General features: G+C 39.1%; 1 protein-coding gene across 1 annotated transcript; it reads left to right on the top strand.

Annotated features, from left to right (window-relative positions):
- Positions 1-1,085: 1,085 nt before the first annotated feature.
- Positions 1,086-11,139, top strand: tnfsf11 (TNF superfamily member 11). The gene is made up of 4 exons (XM_042002539.1): positions 1,086-1,527; positions 3,045-3,080; positions 5,871-5,994; positions 9,292-11,139. The coding sequence occupies exons 1-4, from the start codon at positions 1,327-1,329 to the stop codon at positions 9,729-9,731; spliced, it is 801 nt and encodes a 266-aa protein (XP_041858473.1). The 5' UTR covers positions 1,086-1,326; the 3' UTR covers positions 9,732-11,139.
- Positions 11,140-20,019: the final 8,880 nt, after the last annotated feature.

Here is a 20,019-nt window from a genome sequence, read left to right as displayed (position 1 = left end):
TGGATGACATTTTAATCTCTCAGAATACAACCCCAATTCTAAAATGTAAGGATGCTGTGTAAGCAGTATAAAACAAATAAAAACAAGATGCAGTGATTTGCAAATCTCATCAAACCCAGTTCAGCAGCCGGACTCTTCTCCTGTGAAGCCATGCTGTTGTGATGGATGCAGGATGTGGTTCAGCATCGTCTTGCTGAAACCTGCAAGGCCTTCCCTGAAAGAGACGTTGTCTGGATGGGAGCAGATGTTGCTCTAAAACCTTCATGTACTTTTCAGCATTGATGGAGCTTCACAGATGTGGAAGCTGCCCACGCCATAGACACTAATGCAGCCCCATCCCATCAGAGATGCAGCTTTTCCCCTGTCCACTGATAACAAGCTGGATGCTCCCTCTCCTCTATAGTCTATTTTATTCTATACCTGTAAGATGACCTTGAGTTTCATAAAATGTATTATTATCATTATCAATATTATATATGGCTTCTTCTTTGTATGATGGAGCTTTAACCTGCATTTGTGGATTTCAGGGTGAACTGTGTTCACAGACAGTGGTTTCTGGAAGTCTTCCCACCTCCTGAGGACCCCAATGTGGTCAGTCTTGTCTGATGTGTACAGAGATTCCTCCTGATTCTCTGAATCTTTTGATAATGTAGCTCATGTGGGATCTTCAAAGTCTTGAGAATTTTCTGAAATTGTTCCTCAATTTTTAGACCAATTTTGTCCCAGACTGGTGAACTTCTGCCCATCTTTCCATCTGAGAGGCCCTACTTCTCTGAAACGCTCCTTTTATACCTAGTTGTGCTACCCTGATGGTGGAGAAGTAGTCATGAATTGACATTATTAATTAAAATCACCATTAAAACTGAACCTTTATTGCCATTTTTATTGCCAGTTTTGATCCATTTTTGGTTCTGCTTATAGGCGTGTTCAGTGATAACCGCTGGGTTGAATTTTTATTTCTCTCCTAATTCTCTCCAGTTTCCCTGCTGCGCGGCTAATTCAGCCTCGGCTCAGTGAAAGTGTGTCATCGAAGGGTGTGGACGCGCAGGAGGCGTGGATCGCCTGTTAATAACTCTGCCTCGGAGGCCATAAAGAGCTCCGCGTTACCTGCCAAGCGCTCAGGTCGATCCGGCGGACGGTCCCGCTTCAGTCTTTCAGTCCAAGTTTTGGAGGATCACTGTGATTGGCTGCAGAGGGAACTGGAGCTCTCTCTCTCTCTCAGCCCACCCACCGGTTATAGGGAGATTTGCAGACTCAGTTTCCTTCCTTGTATTGAGTCTTGGACCTGGCCCCGGGGTGGAACGGCACACACACACAGCGCGCGCCATGGCAGCTACGCACAGCGAGTACAGAGCCTACCTGCGGAACACCGTCGACATCGAGGCAGGCCAGCACCGCTTCCACCCGGTGCAGAGCTCGGAGTCCACTTACCGGCCGCTGTTATTCGGGACCCTCGCTGTTATGGGATTGCTTCAGGTGGCCTCCAGTGTGGCGATCTTACTGCACCTGACAGGTTATCTGCAAGAGGTAGGCGCATTGTGTGCGGGCTCATTTGCGGCTTTATGCCCAGTGTCTGTGTTAATTTTCTTTCAGCATGTATTATGTTTGACTCAAACTCGCTTTTGTCTAAAAATAACTTAACATTTCCAGGCTACAGCGTGTTCAGACAGTGCAACATTATTTGCGCAATTTTATAACGTCATAAAGCGCCAGATAAGTTTGCCAGCGCGCGCTTTATACAAAGAGGCGGACGGGCTTAGAAGTTAAGCAATCTATGGATGTTACGGAGGAAAGATAAAGTGAAGCAGTGCTGCAGTTTGGTGCGCCAAACTTTTTGGAGTCTCTTTGAAGACGCAGCGCCTCTGCGATTTAAGCGCAGAAAAACACACCAACGGACTGATACCATCGCACGAAACCTTGAAGAAACTTTCCACGAAGATTAGTGTAGCTTTTTCTGCAAGATCTTTTTTCTTTTTTCCAGGAGCTGAAATCAAAGCTGTTCTGCAGCGATAACATCTCCTCTCAGAAGACAAAAATGTCAGCCGCGCGCGATGTCTTGTTTGCAACTTACAGATGTTTTCACTTGAGGCTGCGAAGCAGCAGTTTTTCATGCGCGTGTTTACATGCCATCCGAAGCTTGTAATTGTAATTTATATGAGTCATAAGTTGTAAACTTTTGGAGCATAAGCAGATCTGTTTTCAAGAGGAGACAGAGAGGTCTGGCAAAGTTCAAGAACTTGTTGATCCTGGTAACGGGACCCCCCCTAAAAATCCTTATATCCACACATCCTCACTCCTCAGCTTATGTTTGACTCTGGACTGCATTTCTCTTGTCTTGTCAAATAACATTTACATTCTGGCCGGATTTTTTTTTTTTTTGTTACTTTATGGTGGCTTCTCTTCCCTCCTTTTTCCATTTCCAGCTGAATAATTGTCATGTTTCAACAAGCCAAGAGAGCAGACCGCATGTCCGTTCCCTCAGGATGCTGAGTTTACCTAGTGGGGGCATCTCTTTTCTCTGTCAGTGCCTCTGTCAGTGAGTTTGCGTGTTAAATTTCCTTGACAGAAGCACTGTGCAGTGTAGTGGCAGCTTGTTATGTCCTGGATGGGAGCCAGAACAAAACAAAATAAAGAAAAATAATAAAAAGGAGTAAAATCACAGAGAGGACAACTTTAGCTCTAACTCTGAATTTTAAGAGAGTTTTTATTCGGGATGCATGTGTTTGCATTCTTGAGCATGAGTCAGCAGATATGTGCTGTTTTTCTAGACTTAACCAGGATGTTATATACCCTTAAAATCTGCAAAACTATAGCTAGGAATGGGAATGCAGAAAAAATACAAGAAAGCTAAATTTCTAGATCAGTTTGACTTTTGCATTTTGCAGTGGAATCTGGAAAAACATGTGGAAAATGATTCAACTCCCACTCTCTCACACACAGACCTGCCGATAGCCTTTCTGAAGGTTTTAAATATATTCTCCCACTTTGCTTTTAGAGGGACGGATGATGTTGACATCTCTAACCTCCCCTGTTTTCTTCTACAGGTAGACTTGTCCACAACCCCACATCGACCTATAGAGGTAAGTTCACACAGATTAACTCTGTTTTGTGCATTTGGCTGCAGAACCACTCACGTGTCTGTCACTGCTGTGCAAAACACAAAACAATCTAATCTAATGTCTTCTTCAAATCTGTGGGCTTTGATTTGAGTGAAATGAAGCATGGGAAACAAAGGTACAGCAGAGCCAAAAACAATGTCTCACGGTCGAATAGTGATCAGCTTTGAGACTGCTTTGAAGCGTGCCAGGTATTTCTTCCTGTAACTCTCAAGGGGGAAGTAAAAAAGCCAGTGCAGCAGTGCTGTTGTGTTTTTAAAAGAGTCTTAGCATTTGCAATTTTGCGCTGACAGGAGTCATGATTTTCCCACGGGTGTGTTTTCAATGCAAGGCTGCTTCTGTGAAGCCAGCATAAAACCCCCCAGCTGGTTACACATGCTGGACTGAGGTCAGACCACAGCAGCACAAACACCTTCTGTCAAAAAAGCCTCTCGTTTAGGATTTTTCCACCATCTCGGTTGTTCGACTTCTCCCGCTGATGGTAGTTTACGGCCTCGGCTATCAGTGAGTCACCCATTGGCGTCAGTGGTTGCAATGTTTCTTGATCGTTTGTCACGTGACACTTAAAAATTCTTAACTGTCTAAGTAAAAAATTTTTTTATTTCTTTATGGAATTTTCTGCTTTCCCCCTTTTTATGGCTCAGGCTTTGCCAAACAAAAGCAACCATCCAGGAAGTGAAATAACACAAAATATAAGCTTTGCTTTGTTTGGTTTCCCATGATACTTTCATTTCCTTTGAAATTATGTATTTGTGTTTGCCCCGGGTATCCCTGGCAGAGCGCTTAGACAAAGCCACCCAGCCTGTCTTGTACTAAGGAGAACTCCTTGTTTCATCAGCTTGCGGCTGTTTCCACAGAATGCAGGGAGCTTTATGAGGTGTCAGGGTGACAAGCCTACTTAACACACACTGTGATTGTGTGAGAGTTCAGCACTAAAACTGATCAGGAGCCTGTTAGGGAGTGGACCTCAGTGGACAACTTGTCATCTCAGCCTTGTTGATGTGGGACAGGACTGGCAGGCCAGGCCCATTCTGGTCAGTGGTGGGAATAAAGAACAATGAATCATGATCTGAATGTTTATAATGTGTGAAGATTTGTGTAAGAGGTCTGCTGTGAAACACAAAGAGACAATCTGCTTTGGTGGCCAAGCTCTGAGTGAGAGGACTTTTGTTCTAGAGTAGCATCTCAGAAACCACTCATCAACATAATAGACATGTTGAATGATGCATGTGGTGCATAGTTAAAGGGCTGAGCTGAAGCCAGCATGCACTGTGGTATGGCAGGGCCAAGCATGCGCAATCAAGTCAGCCATAGCCGGGTTCATATTTCTAGGCAGATTGTTTCTTCTTCGTTTTGAAGCTCCATATGGTGCAGCGTGGTTATCACCGTGCCACATTTCAGTCTCAGATCATGGTGTTGATTAGGAAGCTGCCAAGCTGCTGCTACTTTGTTTAAATAATCTCCTCACTCTGGTTAAAGAGGTATGATGCGGTTTGGCCACAAATCAAGATAGATCCCACAATGTTGGTCCAATTGGGAGCATGCTCACAATTACTTGGTAGCCTTGGCAAGAAGCTGTTTACGCTTGTCTCATTCTAAAATGTGCAATAAACATGTTTGTGCAGCAAATTGTTTTTGGAGGACAGACAGTGCTAATCTTAGACTGAGAACATGCACATTTGTTTGGACTTGTGAGCAAATATTTCAAGTAATATTAGCTCAGTACAGGTGCAATGTTGCAAAACCATGTTAACGGTACTGAAATGTGGCTGGCTCTGTAGTTGGGTTTATTTGGACTTAATGTTTGTTCGTGGTTTTCAAAGTTAGGGATGTTTTGAAAATGATGCAATTCCCAACACTTTCCATTTTTAATTTTAATCTTGTCGCAGAGTTATGCGATGGCAGGATTCCTAAGATTACTTGTTCAGAGGAAACTACCCTGAAACTACGAAACAAGTTTAAACACATTTAGAATATAATAACACCCCAATCAGTGTAAATAATTTCTCACTGACATTTGTTACTCATCACAGTTATTCATCATCTCCAAATAAGAATAAATGCATTCAAGTGGTGCAACTTCAAGGATGTAATTTCTCTCAGCTCTTAGACTTCATGTTTAAGTGCAGTCATGTAGGTAGAAACAGCACAACATTGACATCTGATGCTTTAATCTCACACCAGATGTGTAGGTGAGTTGGCAGCTCCAGTGCAGTAACTGTTTACCTGCTTGGAAACCATGTTTTCCCTCATTGTATATGCTCTGTCTTGCCTAAAGACAGTCTAGCTCAGACTGTGGATGGGGGCGTCGTCATGGCTTGAATAGAATCAGCGCTTGTTGAGGGGGCAGCAGCTGAATCCAGTCCAGATACTGTTTGTGCCAAATCTGTTTGTGTGAGAAGCTCAATCTTTCTGAAATGTAGCACCTGATAGAGGGCCTCCCCGATCATGGCCTCCAGCTTAAAATACAACCATGGATGTAAGGAGTTAGCAGCCTGACAGTATGGTCCATAGACGCTCATACACTTATTGTCTTCCTGTACACCCCCATAATTCCAGGCAATCATTCAGAGAGACAGCAAAACAGGGCTGTGGTAAGTTTGCTGAAGGAAAATTTTGCTTCAGATACACTTTTCCAATTGAGGAACTTATGTTATAAAAACACAAACAGGGATACACTTATTTCAAAACTTATATCTTTATAACTTTTCATCTATTAGAGTGTTTGCTGAATTCTTTTCTTTTTCCCTCCAGGAGGTGCAGACTGAACCAGTTCTAAATGCTCTGAAAGACCCAAGGAAAGTCAGACGGTGCAAAACCAAAGAGAACCTGCCATCAGCCCATCTACCAATCAGAGCACGCCAAGATTTGTCTAAGAGTGAGTCCATTTGATTTAATATATTTTCATTATTATACCAGAAACACTTATTAACTGATCTGGATTCATTACACGCCCAATTTGCTTGTTTTTGACTTGAATGTTAATAGAAAAGTGGATTTTGCTTAATTCAAAGAAGACTGTGTAAATGAGGGGGAGTGAAACATCTTTTTCAACTCTGACCTGAAAATAATTTAAGCAATATGACTCACCAACTTACACGACTGATCAGCATCTTCCCAGAATGATATGTATCCCAGAGATAGAAGTATTTCCTAAAACATTGCTGCCCTAGGGATTGGAAACTCGTTAACCCCATAAGCCCGACGGACCCACCGGTGGATCCAACAGATGTAAACACAAGTTCATGTGTGTAAAAAAGTTACTTTAGTGATGTAAGGATATTTTATTTATAATGTGTCTCAAAGAATAATACCTAATGCCACTAAATCAACTCTCCAAGTGCATTTAGTCAAAGTATTTGTTTAATAACAACTTTAAAATACGTATGCCAAACAACAGCGCCACCATAACGAGTAACACCCCAAACAAAATGCAACACAACGCGTGATCCGTTCACTCCACCCCAACATATTGGGTATCAAATAAAAACTAGAAAAGCTGCACTTTCATATGATACCAAGCATAAAAAGATATTCGCCAAGCACCTCACGTCAGTCTCAAAACAAACACAAAGCTAACCTTCGCATATCACAGCAAACCTTATCAGATAGCATGTTTATCACCAAGTACACCAAATCCCAAAGCTATTCTCACAAACAGCGATATTTTTGATTTCCTTACCTTTTTGTAGTCATTTTCAGTCTATCCACACTGTTCTTCGACCAAGACTTACAGCGTAGTAATCCATAATGGTGGAACTGCGTCGTGCGTTAACATGTCATATGCGCCCATTCACAGCCATTTTGTTGTCTTGTTGTGGGTCTTGGCAGTATAAATAAAGTTTGGTCAAATTCTACATCTTACAAGCTTTCCAACGATATCTTACACTTGAACGACACTTTATCTGTCAGGTATAAATGCTTGCGCGTAAACAAAGGAGCGTCATTGCCATTTTGCTGCATGATGAACAGCGTTCATTTCTTTGCTTCATTTTGACTTTTTATCCATTTAGAACGAAGGATAAAAGCCATAAACATGTCCAAGAAATTACAAAAAAACAAATACACCGTGTTAGAAGCTCTGGAGGAAATACAGACACAGCATAATTTGGCACAGTTTGGGTATCCAAGTAGCCAAATGGAGAGTCCGCCTGGTCCTATCCACACTAAAACCTGCATAAAAGCTATGAGCTTTGTTCTATTCTCATGAAGCTTTGTACAGTTGTAGTCAAGGAGTTGCTGAATGCATGCACTGGTATCTTTATGCACAGAATGATTTCTATCATGATGTTTTTATTTGTGTAAAAAAAAAACAAAACAATTAGGCGAGGATAATTTTTTATTTTTACCTATGGTTTATCACAATTTGTACAGGCATATTAACATTCACAGTGTTTCTGACACTGGATTTATATTCCATAGAGTCTTACCTATCCATTGAGACCAATATTGACCTGTATATTGACCTGAAAAGTACAGTTATTGTTGATTTAATTTGGGTAGGTCTGTTCAGGCGAACTACACCTCTAAAAACTCTAGGGTTCAAGAGGTTAAGTGTCTACTGTTTGTCTTTTCTCTTCTGTTAGCCTTCTCATTGAAGAAAAGCCCCACCCATGGCACTCTATAGCTGACTCTTCATACCTCCAGTCTGTCTGAGCAGCAGGACTTGAGAAATAATAAGCTAAAAAGTACCAGAACAAAATAAAACTTTAGATGCTTTTATGTAAATAATAAATATGTAAGGGATGCAGCTTTTTTTCTAACATTACAAATCACTTAAAGCATTTACAAACACCTGTGATTTGGTGTGTAACACTCCTACTGATGCTTGTTTATGCCACGTTTAACTGAATATTTATCGCATCATTGCACTGAATAACAGCTTTCTACTGCTTTTCACTACATAGAGAGTTCAATGTAGGGTGTGGGTGAAAAAATGAACAAATCAGCAATCCAGAAACACAGCCCACATGTCCTCAGTTATTTCTTGTTTTTAGATTGTATCTTTCCCTTTGAACAAATAGTTTCCTTGTAATCTAAAGCAAAAAAGGAAAATTCCCTTTGCGCTTTACATTTCTTTCATTGGTTTAATATAAAGTAACTATTTACTCATACAGTGGAATCTAAACTAAGAGGCCTGAATTTGCCATCTCTTGTTGACTCAACACTTGTTGTCATATTTGCTTTGCAACTCCTCGTTGGTTTTCTGCTGCTAAAACTATCTCAGTGTTAGCTGTTACCATCAGTTCAATTTCAAGGTGAAGTGATGCAAAGCTAACTTTGAGTTTTTGCCCCTGCTGTCCTTTATCTTTAACCAATGAGACAGCTGTCTGCATCCTTATTTTACCTCAGCATGTACATGCCTGTTGAATGTGACAATTCTTCCAAACCAGATCTCAAACTCATGAACACATATTGGTGTAAATGGAGCACTGTCCCCAAAGTGGGAACTTGTTTGGTGTTTCGTGTTAGCCGATTTGTTAGGCGATTTTTCAACATAACTGAGCTTTACACATCTCTAAATTCACAAAGTGGCATCACTTAGTGGTTAGTTAGTAAGTTAGCGCTTACTTCAGTGAGGTCATACTTAATATTTACAACCAGGTGTGCTTTGTAGCAATGCTTGTGTAACTAAGCTAACAAAGCCATGCTAGCATTAGCTTGCTAACATAATATGTTAAACAGTGAAAAGTGAAATTGCTAATGTTATATAGCTTTTTCAACATACACAGCCAAATTTCTGTTTACTAATGTAACAAAGTTGGGAAATTTAAATAGTATTCCACAAAATAACATGCATACCTCAAATTCAAAATATTAACAAAAGTGCTATACCTAAATGACTAATACTGTATGCAACATTAGCTAAATTAGATTTTTATTTCTCATTTCAACCTTTGTGAATTCTAAAAATTATAAATACATATTTTTAAAGTTCAAAGTTTAAACTTTCTGGCATTTGGCGCATTTTGGTCCAACACCAATTTCTGTTTGACTTGTTGATTAAACAGTGAATATTTTTGAACAGTTTTTTAAGAATTAATTCTGAAACTTGATTTAGGGAATCGCTAGTTTAAAACCTAAAACTATCAAATGTCTTTTTGCTTGTTTTATTTGAGGATAATATACAAAAAGAAAACCAACCATATGCGCGCTTGCTCTTATTTCCACATAGAAATCGAGGAAGCCATCAACATCGAATGGGATGAAGTGCATGGAAACCTCCGCAGGATGGACTACCAGAAGGGAAGACTGATGGTAAAGGAGTCGGGTTTCTACTATGTATACTCAAAAACCTGCTTCCGCTACTACAAGATCGTAGGAGCAGAAGACAGCAGCCAGGTTGAGATCCCCCAAGTGGAGGTTAGCAACGCCCAACTCATCCAGTATGTCTTCCATGTGAGCATTAAACAGAACAGCAAGCCTACATTGCTGATGAAGGTGGGCAGCACCATGCGCTGGAATGACACAAGCTACAACATGTACTGCGCCCAGCAGGGTCGAGGGGTATACCTGGTCGAAGGGGACGCCTTGTTTGTCAATGTGTCCAATGCTTGGATGCTGGACCAGGAGGCAGAAGGGACGTATTTTGGGGCCATAAAGTTGGGTAACTGAAACTTTAATACGTGTGGAGCGGACATGCTACTGAACATTTTTTATGCCAAAGAACCACTGTTAGTGATTTATAATGTTGACTTGTCAAAGAAAATTTTGTTTTTTTTATTCTACATGTGTAGGTTTTTTTGTGTTTAATTGCTCTTCATTGACTATCCCTGGAATCTTTCATATTAGAGAAAAAGTTATGGAATAGGTAACCACCTCATAAAACCATATCTTTCTTCTTTCACACAGTTTTCAATTCCAAAATAGAACTGGAGCTTTATTGAACATTTTTCTGAAAGTGTTGTGGTTTGTATTGGATAATTTCAATACTTTGTGATTATGATTAGACCATTAAGACTCAAGAACGGACATGTGTTTATGCTCTAATTAAACAAACCACATAGGGGAACTAAGGAAGTGAGTTTTTTGGCATGAAGTGCAACCAGAAAGGATTTATTAGCACTCATTGTTGGAAAAATTGTCCAGAAGGAGCACTGTAGTAGATATAGCATCTGCTTGTACTTAGTGGATTTATAACAGGATAAAAATAACAAGCCTTTTGGCCCTTAGTCTGACACACAACAGTGAATGCATAAATGTTTACCTGAAGGTTTTTGGAAGTGTGAACAAGGCAGGAAATGAGGCGTCCTCATAGTAAGTAACTCAACAGCCTAATTCCAAATATGCATATGGGTGGCGATTTCTTTATTTCATGCTTACAATCTCAGAAGCATCATAAAAGACTCACTTTGACGCTAGCATTGTTTTAAGGCAACAAAACCTAAGTATGCACCAAAAACTTATTCAATATTCTGTCTTAAGTGGCCATTGAAGGCGTTTTGATCGACAATGTCATTCAGACCCAAGGAGGAAATGACATCTTTTTGTTTTGTTTGTGACAATCAACAAGCGATGCAGATAGCTGGACTGTCTGACCATAAATGACATGAATAGATTTATGTCATTAATTAAAGTGACCAAATTGAGTTTGGTTCGTCTTTAACTTAAATTTTGTTTTTTCATTTGGCTCGTTAGTGAGGTAAATGGGAATATGCACTAAATATTTATTTATTAGCTATAGAAGTACAGAGAGGGGTCATTGTTAAAGTGACCCATCAGCTGTTAAAAAATCAGTTATATTTTATGTCTGTATGACATTTATTATACAGCACTTAGAGACAACAGTAGACACGCTTTTTGTTATTAAAACACAGGGGCTTCATTTCAAATTTTATATTTATGTATCTCGATTTTGACAATTCTGTGTGTACTTGCCTAGCCAAAAGCAATATGGATATATTGTCCCTTCTACAAGATTGTAGCATACCTGTAAAAGCTTCATTTGATAGATTTTTCCATTAAGTTTTCTTATTATTTATGTTTGTGTATGTTTTAATAAAAACAAAAACTACTTTTGTAACTGTGTTTCATATGTATTGGGGTTACTGGTTGTATGACGTGTTTAAAGATTACAGTCACACCTGATAAACAGGCCATCATTACTGTGGTATTACTGTAATGTGTTATTTGATAATCCCCACAATCTTTGGAAAATTCAACACCATTTACAGCCAAACAATGAAGTCATGTTGCTCCCTCCCTCCACTGCCTCCTCAGTCAGAGCAGCCCACCAGCTCATTACTGAGATAAGTTGTATATAGAAGCCGCCCATTGCTGTGTAACCGCAGCTCATAGCGACCTGCAGAACAAACAAGAAACAGACTACGTGGGGTGGGAAGAAATTATTACAATTTCATTACTTGCCTGTGACGTTTGATCACGGGTCTCCCATGAAGTGTTGGACCAAACAACTCCTCCATTGTCTGTTGCTGGGCGTTCACCAGCATATGGCCGGGGAATGGCTGGGCTTCACACGTTTGGGCCGTACAATGGGACCTCACAAAACTTGCAGCTCTTTGTTGAAACAATACACAGTTTGCAATAAAATCTGAGGGTTGAGCAGAAATACTTGGCTTCTGACTTGATTTAGAGGTATACAGCTGATCAACTTGACTGCAGAATGTAATGTTTAATTATAGATAATGGAAAAGAATATTACATCTTAAATGTCTAAGAGAAGGTTTCTTTTGAAGGTTTCTGTTGCACAGAGTTTTGCAACAACAAAACAATTGAGCTGTGGTGTCCATAGGGCTATTCTGTTTCAGTTTTAAATAGCTGAAGCCATAAGTGTAAACAATGGACGTTAGTGTGCCACCGTTTTGATGTGACTAGATTTCTCAATTGTTGGCACTCAGCAGAAACCATTAAAATGTGTTGTGTCAGTAAACATTATGGAAAGCTTGGCAATCACTGGAAACCCATTCAAACACACATACACACAGTCTCCTACAATACATTTACAGTGGTGCTTAAAACTGCCACACTTTAGAACTGTATGTTTATGCATAAATATGACTTAAATATCCTATTTTGACATGATGAAGTCAATAAAGAAAACCCTAAATAAGATAAACAGACATACACTTACTGGGCTCTTTGTAAAGACACCCCAAACAAGCCAATCTCTTGGTGGCAACTCAACACATTTATTCTATAGTCATTTAGCAGTCACTTATCTCTAAAGCAACTTACATCTAAAGGTGGTGATGCCTAAGGACCCAACTGGAAGGGAAATTATTAACATTTGTTCCCTGTGGGATTTGAATTCAGGTCTACCTCATGTGAGACAAAAGCCTTGCCAGCTAAGCTTTGCAGCTACTACAGTTATATAGACACGGTGAAGATGACTTGCTGAAGTTCAAACTGAGCATCAGAATAAGGAACAAAGGGGATTTAAGTGACTTTGAACGTGGCATGGTTGTTGGTCTGAGTATTTACTGGAATTTTCACACACAACCATCTCTAGGGTTTCCAGAGATGGTCTGAAGAAGAAAAAAATATTCAGTGAGCAGCAGTGGTCTGGATCAAAACGTCAGAGGAGAATGGGCAGACTGGTTGGAGATGATAGAAAGGCAACAGGAAGTCAAATAAGCACTGGTTCCAACCAAGATCTGCAGAATATTATCTCTGAACACACAACACGTCCAGCACTTGAAGCAGATGGGCTACAGCAGCAGAAGACCACACCGGGTTCCTCCTGTCAGCTAAGAACAGGAAACTGAGGCTACAATTCACACACACTCACCAACACTGGACAATAGAAGATGGAGAAATGTTGCTGGTCTGATGAGTCTCCATTTTAGCTCCACATTCAGATGCTAGGCTGAGAATCTGGTGGAAACATTGCGAAAACTTGGATCCATCCTGCCTTGGATCAATGCTTCATGCTGCTGCTGGTGCAATGGTGTGGGGGATGTTTATTTGGCCCACTTTGGGCCCCTTAGTACCAACGTGTCCTGGTTTAACCAGCACAGCCTACCTGAGTATTGTTGCTGACCATGTCCATCCCTTTATGACCACAGTGGAGCATCTTCTGATGCTACTTCCAGCAGGATAATGCACCATGTCACAAAGCTCAGATCATCTCCACCTGCTTTCTAGAACATGACGATGAGTTCACTGGACTCCAACGGCCTCCACAGCCACCAGATCTCAGTCCAGTAGAGCAGCTTTGGGATGTGGTGGAACGGGAGATTCTCATCATGGATGCAGCCGACAAACCTGCAGCAACTGTGTGATGCTGTCATGTTAATATGGAGAAAAACTTCTGAGTAATGTTTCCAACACCTTGTTGGATCTATGACACCAAGAATTGAGGCAGCTTTGAAAGAAAAAGGGGTCCAACCCGTGGCCAGTGAGTGTATGTCTGAGAAGCAGAAGTATGCAAACCTTTTGTATTTGCAATTAATTGAAGCCTGAAAACGTGAAACATGAAAGTGGTACAATCATGGTCCAGGGTTGGTTTGCGGCCTCAAATGCAAAAAAAGTGTTGTATTATAGATGGATTTATTCATTCTGAATTGTACTTGTGAAATGACTGAAAGTCAATAGAAAGTGGGTCATGCAGCAAGTCGGCCTTCACCACCCACATCATGTAATCATCTCAGAGACTACTTAAAGCTCCCATCCTTTTTGTAAAAATGCGCTTATGTACATTTTAATCAGTCAAATCAGTTTACCAATCAGCTGATGAGGGGCTGGAATTGAGATATGCTGTTGATGTTCTGATGTTCTGAGGTGAATTAAAATATTTAGGAATTACCAAGAAAAGCCCTGACTGTTATCTGACAGAAATGTTGTAGAAGGATCTAAAGAGAGCAGTCAGTGAAAAATCCCACCAACACCCAGAGTTAAGTCTGTTTTTTAATGAAGTAAGAAACTAAAATTCCTCCAAGCTGATGTGCAGATCTGATCAACCTGAAGATTTGAGTGAAAATCTGATGTTTGGGGTCAAATTCATGAAAAAATATTGATAATTCTACAAGGTTCACAAGCTCTCAAAACCGTTGAACACACATCCATATGCACGCACAGACAAAGATGTCTCATTTGCTGCACTCAGTGGTTTATAAATGGGTCCATTTGGCACAAATTGAGAACTTAGCGGCCTATTTTATTACTCACATATGTAAAAACACGAGGGCCCGAGGTAGTGAACAGCAATGGCCCAGTCCATGTCAACATAAACCAGATTGCTGACTTGCATTTTGACTCCTGCTCCCAGGTTTTTAGATATTCCACGACGATCTCAGTGGAACATGCATGCAGGACTTTATTCATGTCTGATTTTTATTATGCTGTATCTCCATTAGACATTATTTCAGAGTCCTCTCCCTGTGGCTCAGCAAAGAGGTGGAGCTGTTAATTATGAAAAACAAAGTCATGTGCTGGAAAACATATCAGGGTGTTTTCCCCCAATAAGCAGCACCAGAGGCTTCAGTGTGGACCCATTAGCTAAGTATGGGTGCTTAGCTTTATGAGACTTTGTGGTTTGGAGGAAATGGAGCTCTGAGAAGTCAGTTTTACCAAGCAGCTGGAGAGCTTTGTTCTGTGCAGGTTGCGTCGGGTTTCACACGCTAATACACATTCAAGTATCCGTGCACTTAAACAATTGCACTATCAGTGTATAAGTTTGTGCCCACACACATCAAACACACACATGACCAACTATACACATGCTTCGCTGAATCAGCATGGCCTGCTATTTTCACAAGCTGGGCTCTCTCCCTTTGTCTTCACCCCAATATAGCTCAGATGTTCCTGGCTTTTGATGTCTGACGATTTTACCACTTGGCTAATGCTAACATTAGTGTTATTAAAACAATAACAAAAGGAGATTTACAGTCCATGCTGCAGACGCATGGGCGTGAGATAGCAGGAGGGTTATTACTGTAACCAAGCCCTGTCATCTTTTGCATGAACTGTCGGCCAAGTGTGTGTGTCTGGATCAGCTCTTTAAAAGTGTGTCGACTGTGGTCATGTTTTCAATTAAAAATCCCATCCTTTGAAAAGTTAATAAATCATTTAAAGGGCAAAGTTTTGTCTTTTTTCATCACTGACCTAAAAAGCTTTTTCTTCTTTTACTTCAGCACCATGGAGAGCACATCCAGGGTTTGACCTTTGATTCCTTTAAAATTCTAAAAATGACTTCATGAACACCTAAACGTGTTTTATGAAAGTTTATTGGGTTTATGCTACACTGCTGTGGTGCCACTAAGCAGGGAGCACAGTTTCCAACTTCTCCAGTGGAGCTGGTCAGTAACTGGCTGCCTAGACTGTGATTATACTTTTTTTTAAAATTTCAGTTCATTTATTCAAAAACAAACAATTGTATATTGATAAAAATAAGTACAAATGCACAAATATAAATGTGCGTTAGTGTTAACTAATTTGCATCTGAATGTCCCTTGGCAGGTCACAATATAGATACACAATAGACACACAATAGACATAACAAGATACAATCAATTAAAGGTAAAGTGCAAACCAGTCCCAATAAATATTGTACTTGTGCAAGAGTTAACGTGCATAATTCAAGTGCACAAGATAAATATGGACAATTAAATACAGATAAATATATTTAAATATATGTATCTACGTGCTGTAGAGCATCTTTCTAGCTGTGACAACAGGTGTTAATAAACACGTTTTTCAGATGGGATTTACAAGTGGTGTGTGTGTCTCTTGTTCCAGGTGGCATCATGTTCCAGATGTTTCTATCCCACATTGACAGCACAGATTTTCCAAAAGAGGTGCATCTTTGAGGGGCCTCACAGTCTCGTCTTGTGGTGGCTCTAATGATCGTTCCAGTGAATGATTTTTGTTTTAAATATTCCCTTATTTGCGGTGGTGCAAGTCCATTTAATATTTTGTATATAGAACATTCATGTATAAAAGTTTAGAATTCCTTAAAAGATAAGAAACTTATATTTACTGAGGATATGACAGCAATGATCTGAATAACTTTTCCTATCAAAGATTTTTGAGGTCTTTTTTGTATGATGATACTGCAGGTTTGGGTACATGTGACGGCAAGCCACACATGATAACATCTACACCTCATGATCAGTGTATTTTCACTGTAATTTTCACAAATTTAAATATTTACAAACACTATTCAAAACATTATTCATTGAACAAATGAGTTTAATTTTCCCAAACCTTGCAATGTTCATATGGCAACACTGTAAGGTCAAATTATATTTCTGTTGTATATTATATCTTTTTTGTTTCTTTTCTTTGAGGTACCTGGGGTTCAGTTTCTTCTTCCTGGTGCAGCAAAAGGCGTGGCCAAGGGCTGCTGCCAGTCTCATTGGACTGTACCACATCCTATAGTGTCATAGAGGTGTTTGGGGATTTGTATTGTTTGTTGGTTGGTTTATTACAGGGGTGTCCAAAGTCGGACAAAGGGCCGTTGTCCTGCAGGTTTTCAATGTTTCCTGCTTCAACACACTTGACTCAAATGAAATAGATACAACAGCCTATTAAGTTTTGCACAATTACTCATTAATTTGAGTCAGGTGGTTTTGGAGCAGGGACACATCAAAAACCTGCAGGATTGTGGCCTTTGAGGAGGACCGGAGCTGGACACCCCTGGTTTAAGAAAATTACACTTACAATGAAATGTACAAAGAAATCAAATGTAAAATAGTATTGTTTTGCAGGAAATAGTTTTTTTTTGTTTTTTTTTTTTAGCTTACTGGCTGCTACTTCAGTTAAAAACAAATCATATATGCAGCAGAAGAAAGAACTAATTCCTCTGCTTCCTGAGGCTTTTTAGAACAGGAAACTAAATGCTAGAAGGTGAGCTGAACATTTAATGAGACGGGTGCTGCTTTAGGAAAACGACTCTGCTATTTATGGCAGATGGGTAGTTTATTTCTAAAGTAATAAATGGGTTTGTCTTTGTTTTCAGGATGAGACGTCTCCAAGTTGTGTTGCAACTTCCATACTGTCAGATGGTAATATTTTGAGACATACAACACACTGGTTTCTCTTCATAACATCCTGTTGTACTGGTGAAGCCCAGGAAGAGACAATAATCAATATGAGTTTAAATCCTGGCATGCAGGAACATTCTGGTCAAACTGACAGTCAATCTGTTTAAAATTCAGCTACTTGAATTTGATTTGAATTTGAAAATTTTTCCAAATTTTTCAAGGGCAGAGTGTAGAATGACACCAAGGTATTTAAATTACATGACCAATTCCCGCTATTCACCTTTTAAAAATACATTTGAATGAGAATTTTTTGTGGGTTGTTTGCTGAATGTCTTGCATACTGGGCAGCTTCCAAGTGTCTGTGTCTGAGCTGTGGGTTTGTAGTCGGTTTGTGTCTGTGAGCCTCCATTAACAACAAAATACAGATGATCATAATGCCTGAAATAAACAAATTAGTGTTGTTTTAAGAAATATCCAATAGTCTTCTCCACTGTTGGCACATTACACAAAGCGTGCAGACTCTGACAAGCAGGGAGCCAACAGCTGACCATAACTGCTGAAACCAAAACAAACATATTTCAACCTGAGCTTTGATTTCACCAACCTGTGGGCACATGCATGCTAACAATACCATTCACTTTTATAAAATTGCTATGAAAATACAGGAACTATGTAATAATTGCTGTAAGATGTTTTTGAATTCAATTACAGTTCATTTAATTAATCATTCTATAATTTCAATTTCCTTTAACCCAGTGGCTCTCAAACATTTTCTGTCAAACGTTGTAAAGTTAGAAAAATGATCCAGAATCCAGTGTGGACTGTCAATGAGTTCAGCACAGAAAGAGGAATAAAAACAAAAACAAAAACGCTTTAATATTTCGAATGATCAAAAATGATCAACAATGTTAACATGCCATTCTCAGAAAAACAAATTGTCCATGACAAGAAACACAAAAAGTAAAAAAATGACCACAGAGAGCCAACAAGAGATCACAAACAGATGCAGAAAAACCACAAAGAAGAGATGAAATGCATATGAAGAAGCATCGAGCAAACTCAAAGATGCAAAGCAACACAAAGAAATGAAAAATACCCACAATAACAATGGAAAAAGAAGCAAAATGACCTCATTGAGAATGACAAGATAGATACAAAGATATTTTGCATCTTGTTTTCATGGACAAAATGACCTCAAAGGTCAAGAAAATTACACACAAAAATGCAAACCCACCAAAACATGGCACAGAATAATAGCAAAGACATGCAAAGGGCCAATATCAATGACAACATGATAATAAAGACATGCACAGGCACTACTAAGAGGAAAAACAAACACACAGATATGAGAATGATATATAAAAAATATATCAAAAAATAAAATATATATAATATAATAATATATATAAAAAAAAAAAAAAGATATGTGAATGATCACAGAGATGGGGGAAGGTTAACACATCTAAATGAGACCTTGTTAAAAAACGGGTCTAGATTTTAGAGAAAAATTGGCTGATTTTTACAACTGAACAGCTAATGATATAAATATATATTTTCATTACAACAGTTTACATAGGATGGTCCTGAATTGTTTGGTATTAACCCGCCAGCAGCATCAAACCCTGTCTATCCTTTGTTTATTTTAGTTGTTCACATCTAGTTAACATTAACAATTTATTAGCTTTTATTTACTGTTTTTTCTGTATTAATTTGTGCATTATTAATCGTTATTTATTTATGGTTATTGATATATTTAATATTAAATTTTACTTTATTTTGGTTCAGTCTTTTTTTTTTTTTTGCTGACTTTTTTCCCTGTATTTACTTAGTTTTGTTTTGGTTTTTGTTTTTCTTTTTTAAATTAATTTAGGTGTTAAGGGGTTAATCATCTAAAATCACAACTTTTATTTGTTTCTTCAGCATTATTGGCTTCTTAACCGTGTGCGCAGGTCACATCTGGTGGTTTTATGACGTTTGACATCCAAAAAGAGATACATAACAACAAAATTACACAAAATTAAGCAAAACAGTCACAGTCTAACGCTGAACAGCTAACTGACCACAAATAAGCACAATAAAACGTTAAAATGTTTGCAAATGAGAACTGGTTCTCAAACATTTTTTTACCTGGTTAAATAAAGGTTAAAAAAAAACACAACAAAGTGGTTCAAAAGTCACAATAAATGTACAAAAATGGCCACAAAAATGACAAGCTTCGTGTCAAGAGTCAAATCATGAAAGCAAAATAATGCAAAATAAAGACAACAACAAACAAACAAAGTGAAAAACAGTGTATGACAGATAAATCCAAAACAAGGATTAATTAACAGAAAATGGCAACAAGGAGAAGCTCAAGGATCACAAATCGAGACGAAACAGCACAAACACCTAGAAGAAGGCCAGACAACCACGAAGTGACACAAAGAGGTAAACAATCACTATCAGATCAAAGCAAGGAATGACAGAGGAATTAGAATTATTTAATTTGTACAGAAAAATATGATAATAATGTACAGTTCAGGTTTTCTCCTTCAAACATCTGATCACTCGCTCTCCTCTCCATAGCCTCTCATGTGGGAATCATTCAAGCTTCACCTAATTCATTGTTTTCTTTTCAATTTTGATTGTACGCCTACAAGTTCCCTGCTTTGGCTACAAACCCTGCAGCTCTCAGGATTCTGATCGCTGGTTGTCCCACAGATTTAATCGTCCCACTTAAAAATACAGCCAGAGGTAGAAGGGAATGTCTATGGAGTTAAAAACAGGAAGGACTGTGGCTGGACTTGCGCTAATAGATACAGACTATGCAGGCATGGGCAGATACTTGAAAATGTGCAAAATATCTCATGCACACAAAGCTACACACATGCACTTAGAGAGGGAATCCCCGTCTGAGTCACACAGCAGCAATCCTCAACGTAATCCTGCCTGGATAGAAAGTCTTAGATAGATCTCTCAGC

This window comes from Melanotaenia boesemani, chromosome 12, assembly GCF_017639745.1.
Source record: "Melanotaenia boesemani isolate fMelBoe1 chromosome 12, fMelBoe1.pri, whole genome shotgun sequence".
Taxonomy (NCBI): domain Eukaryota; kingdom Metazoa; phylum Chordata; class Actinopteri; order Atheriniformes; family Melanotaeniidae; genus Melanotaenia; species Melanotaenia boesemani.
This window is presented reverse-complemented; position numbering and strand designations above follow the sequence as displayed.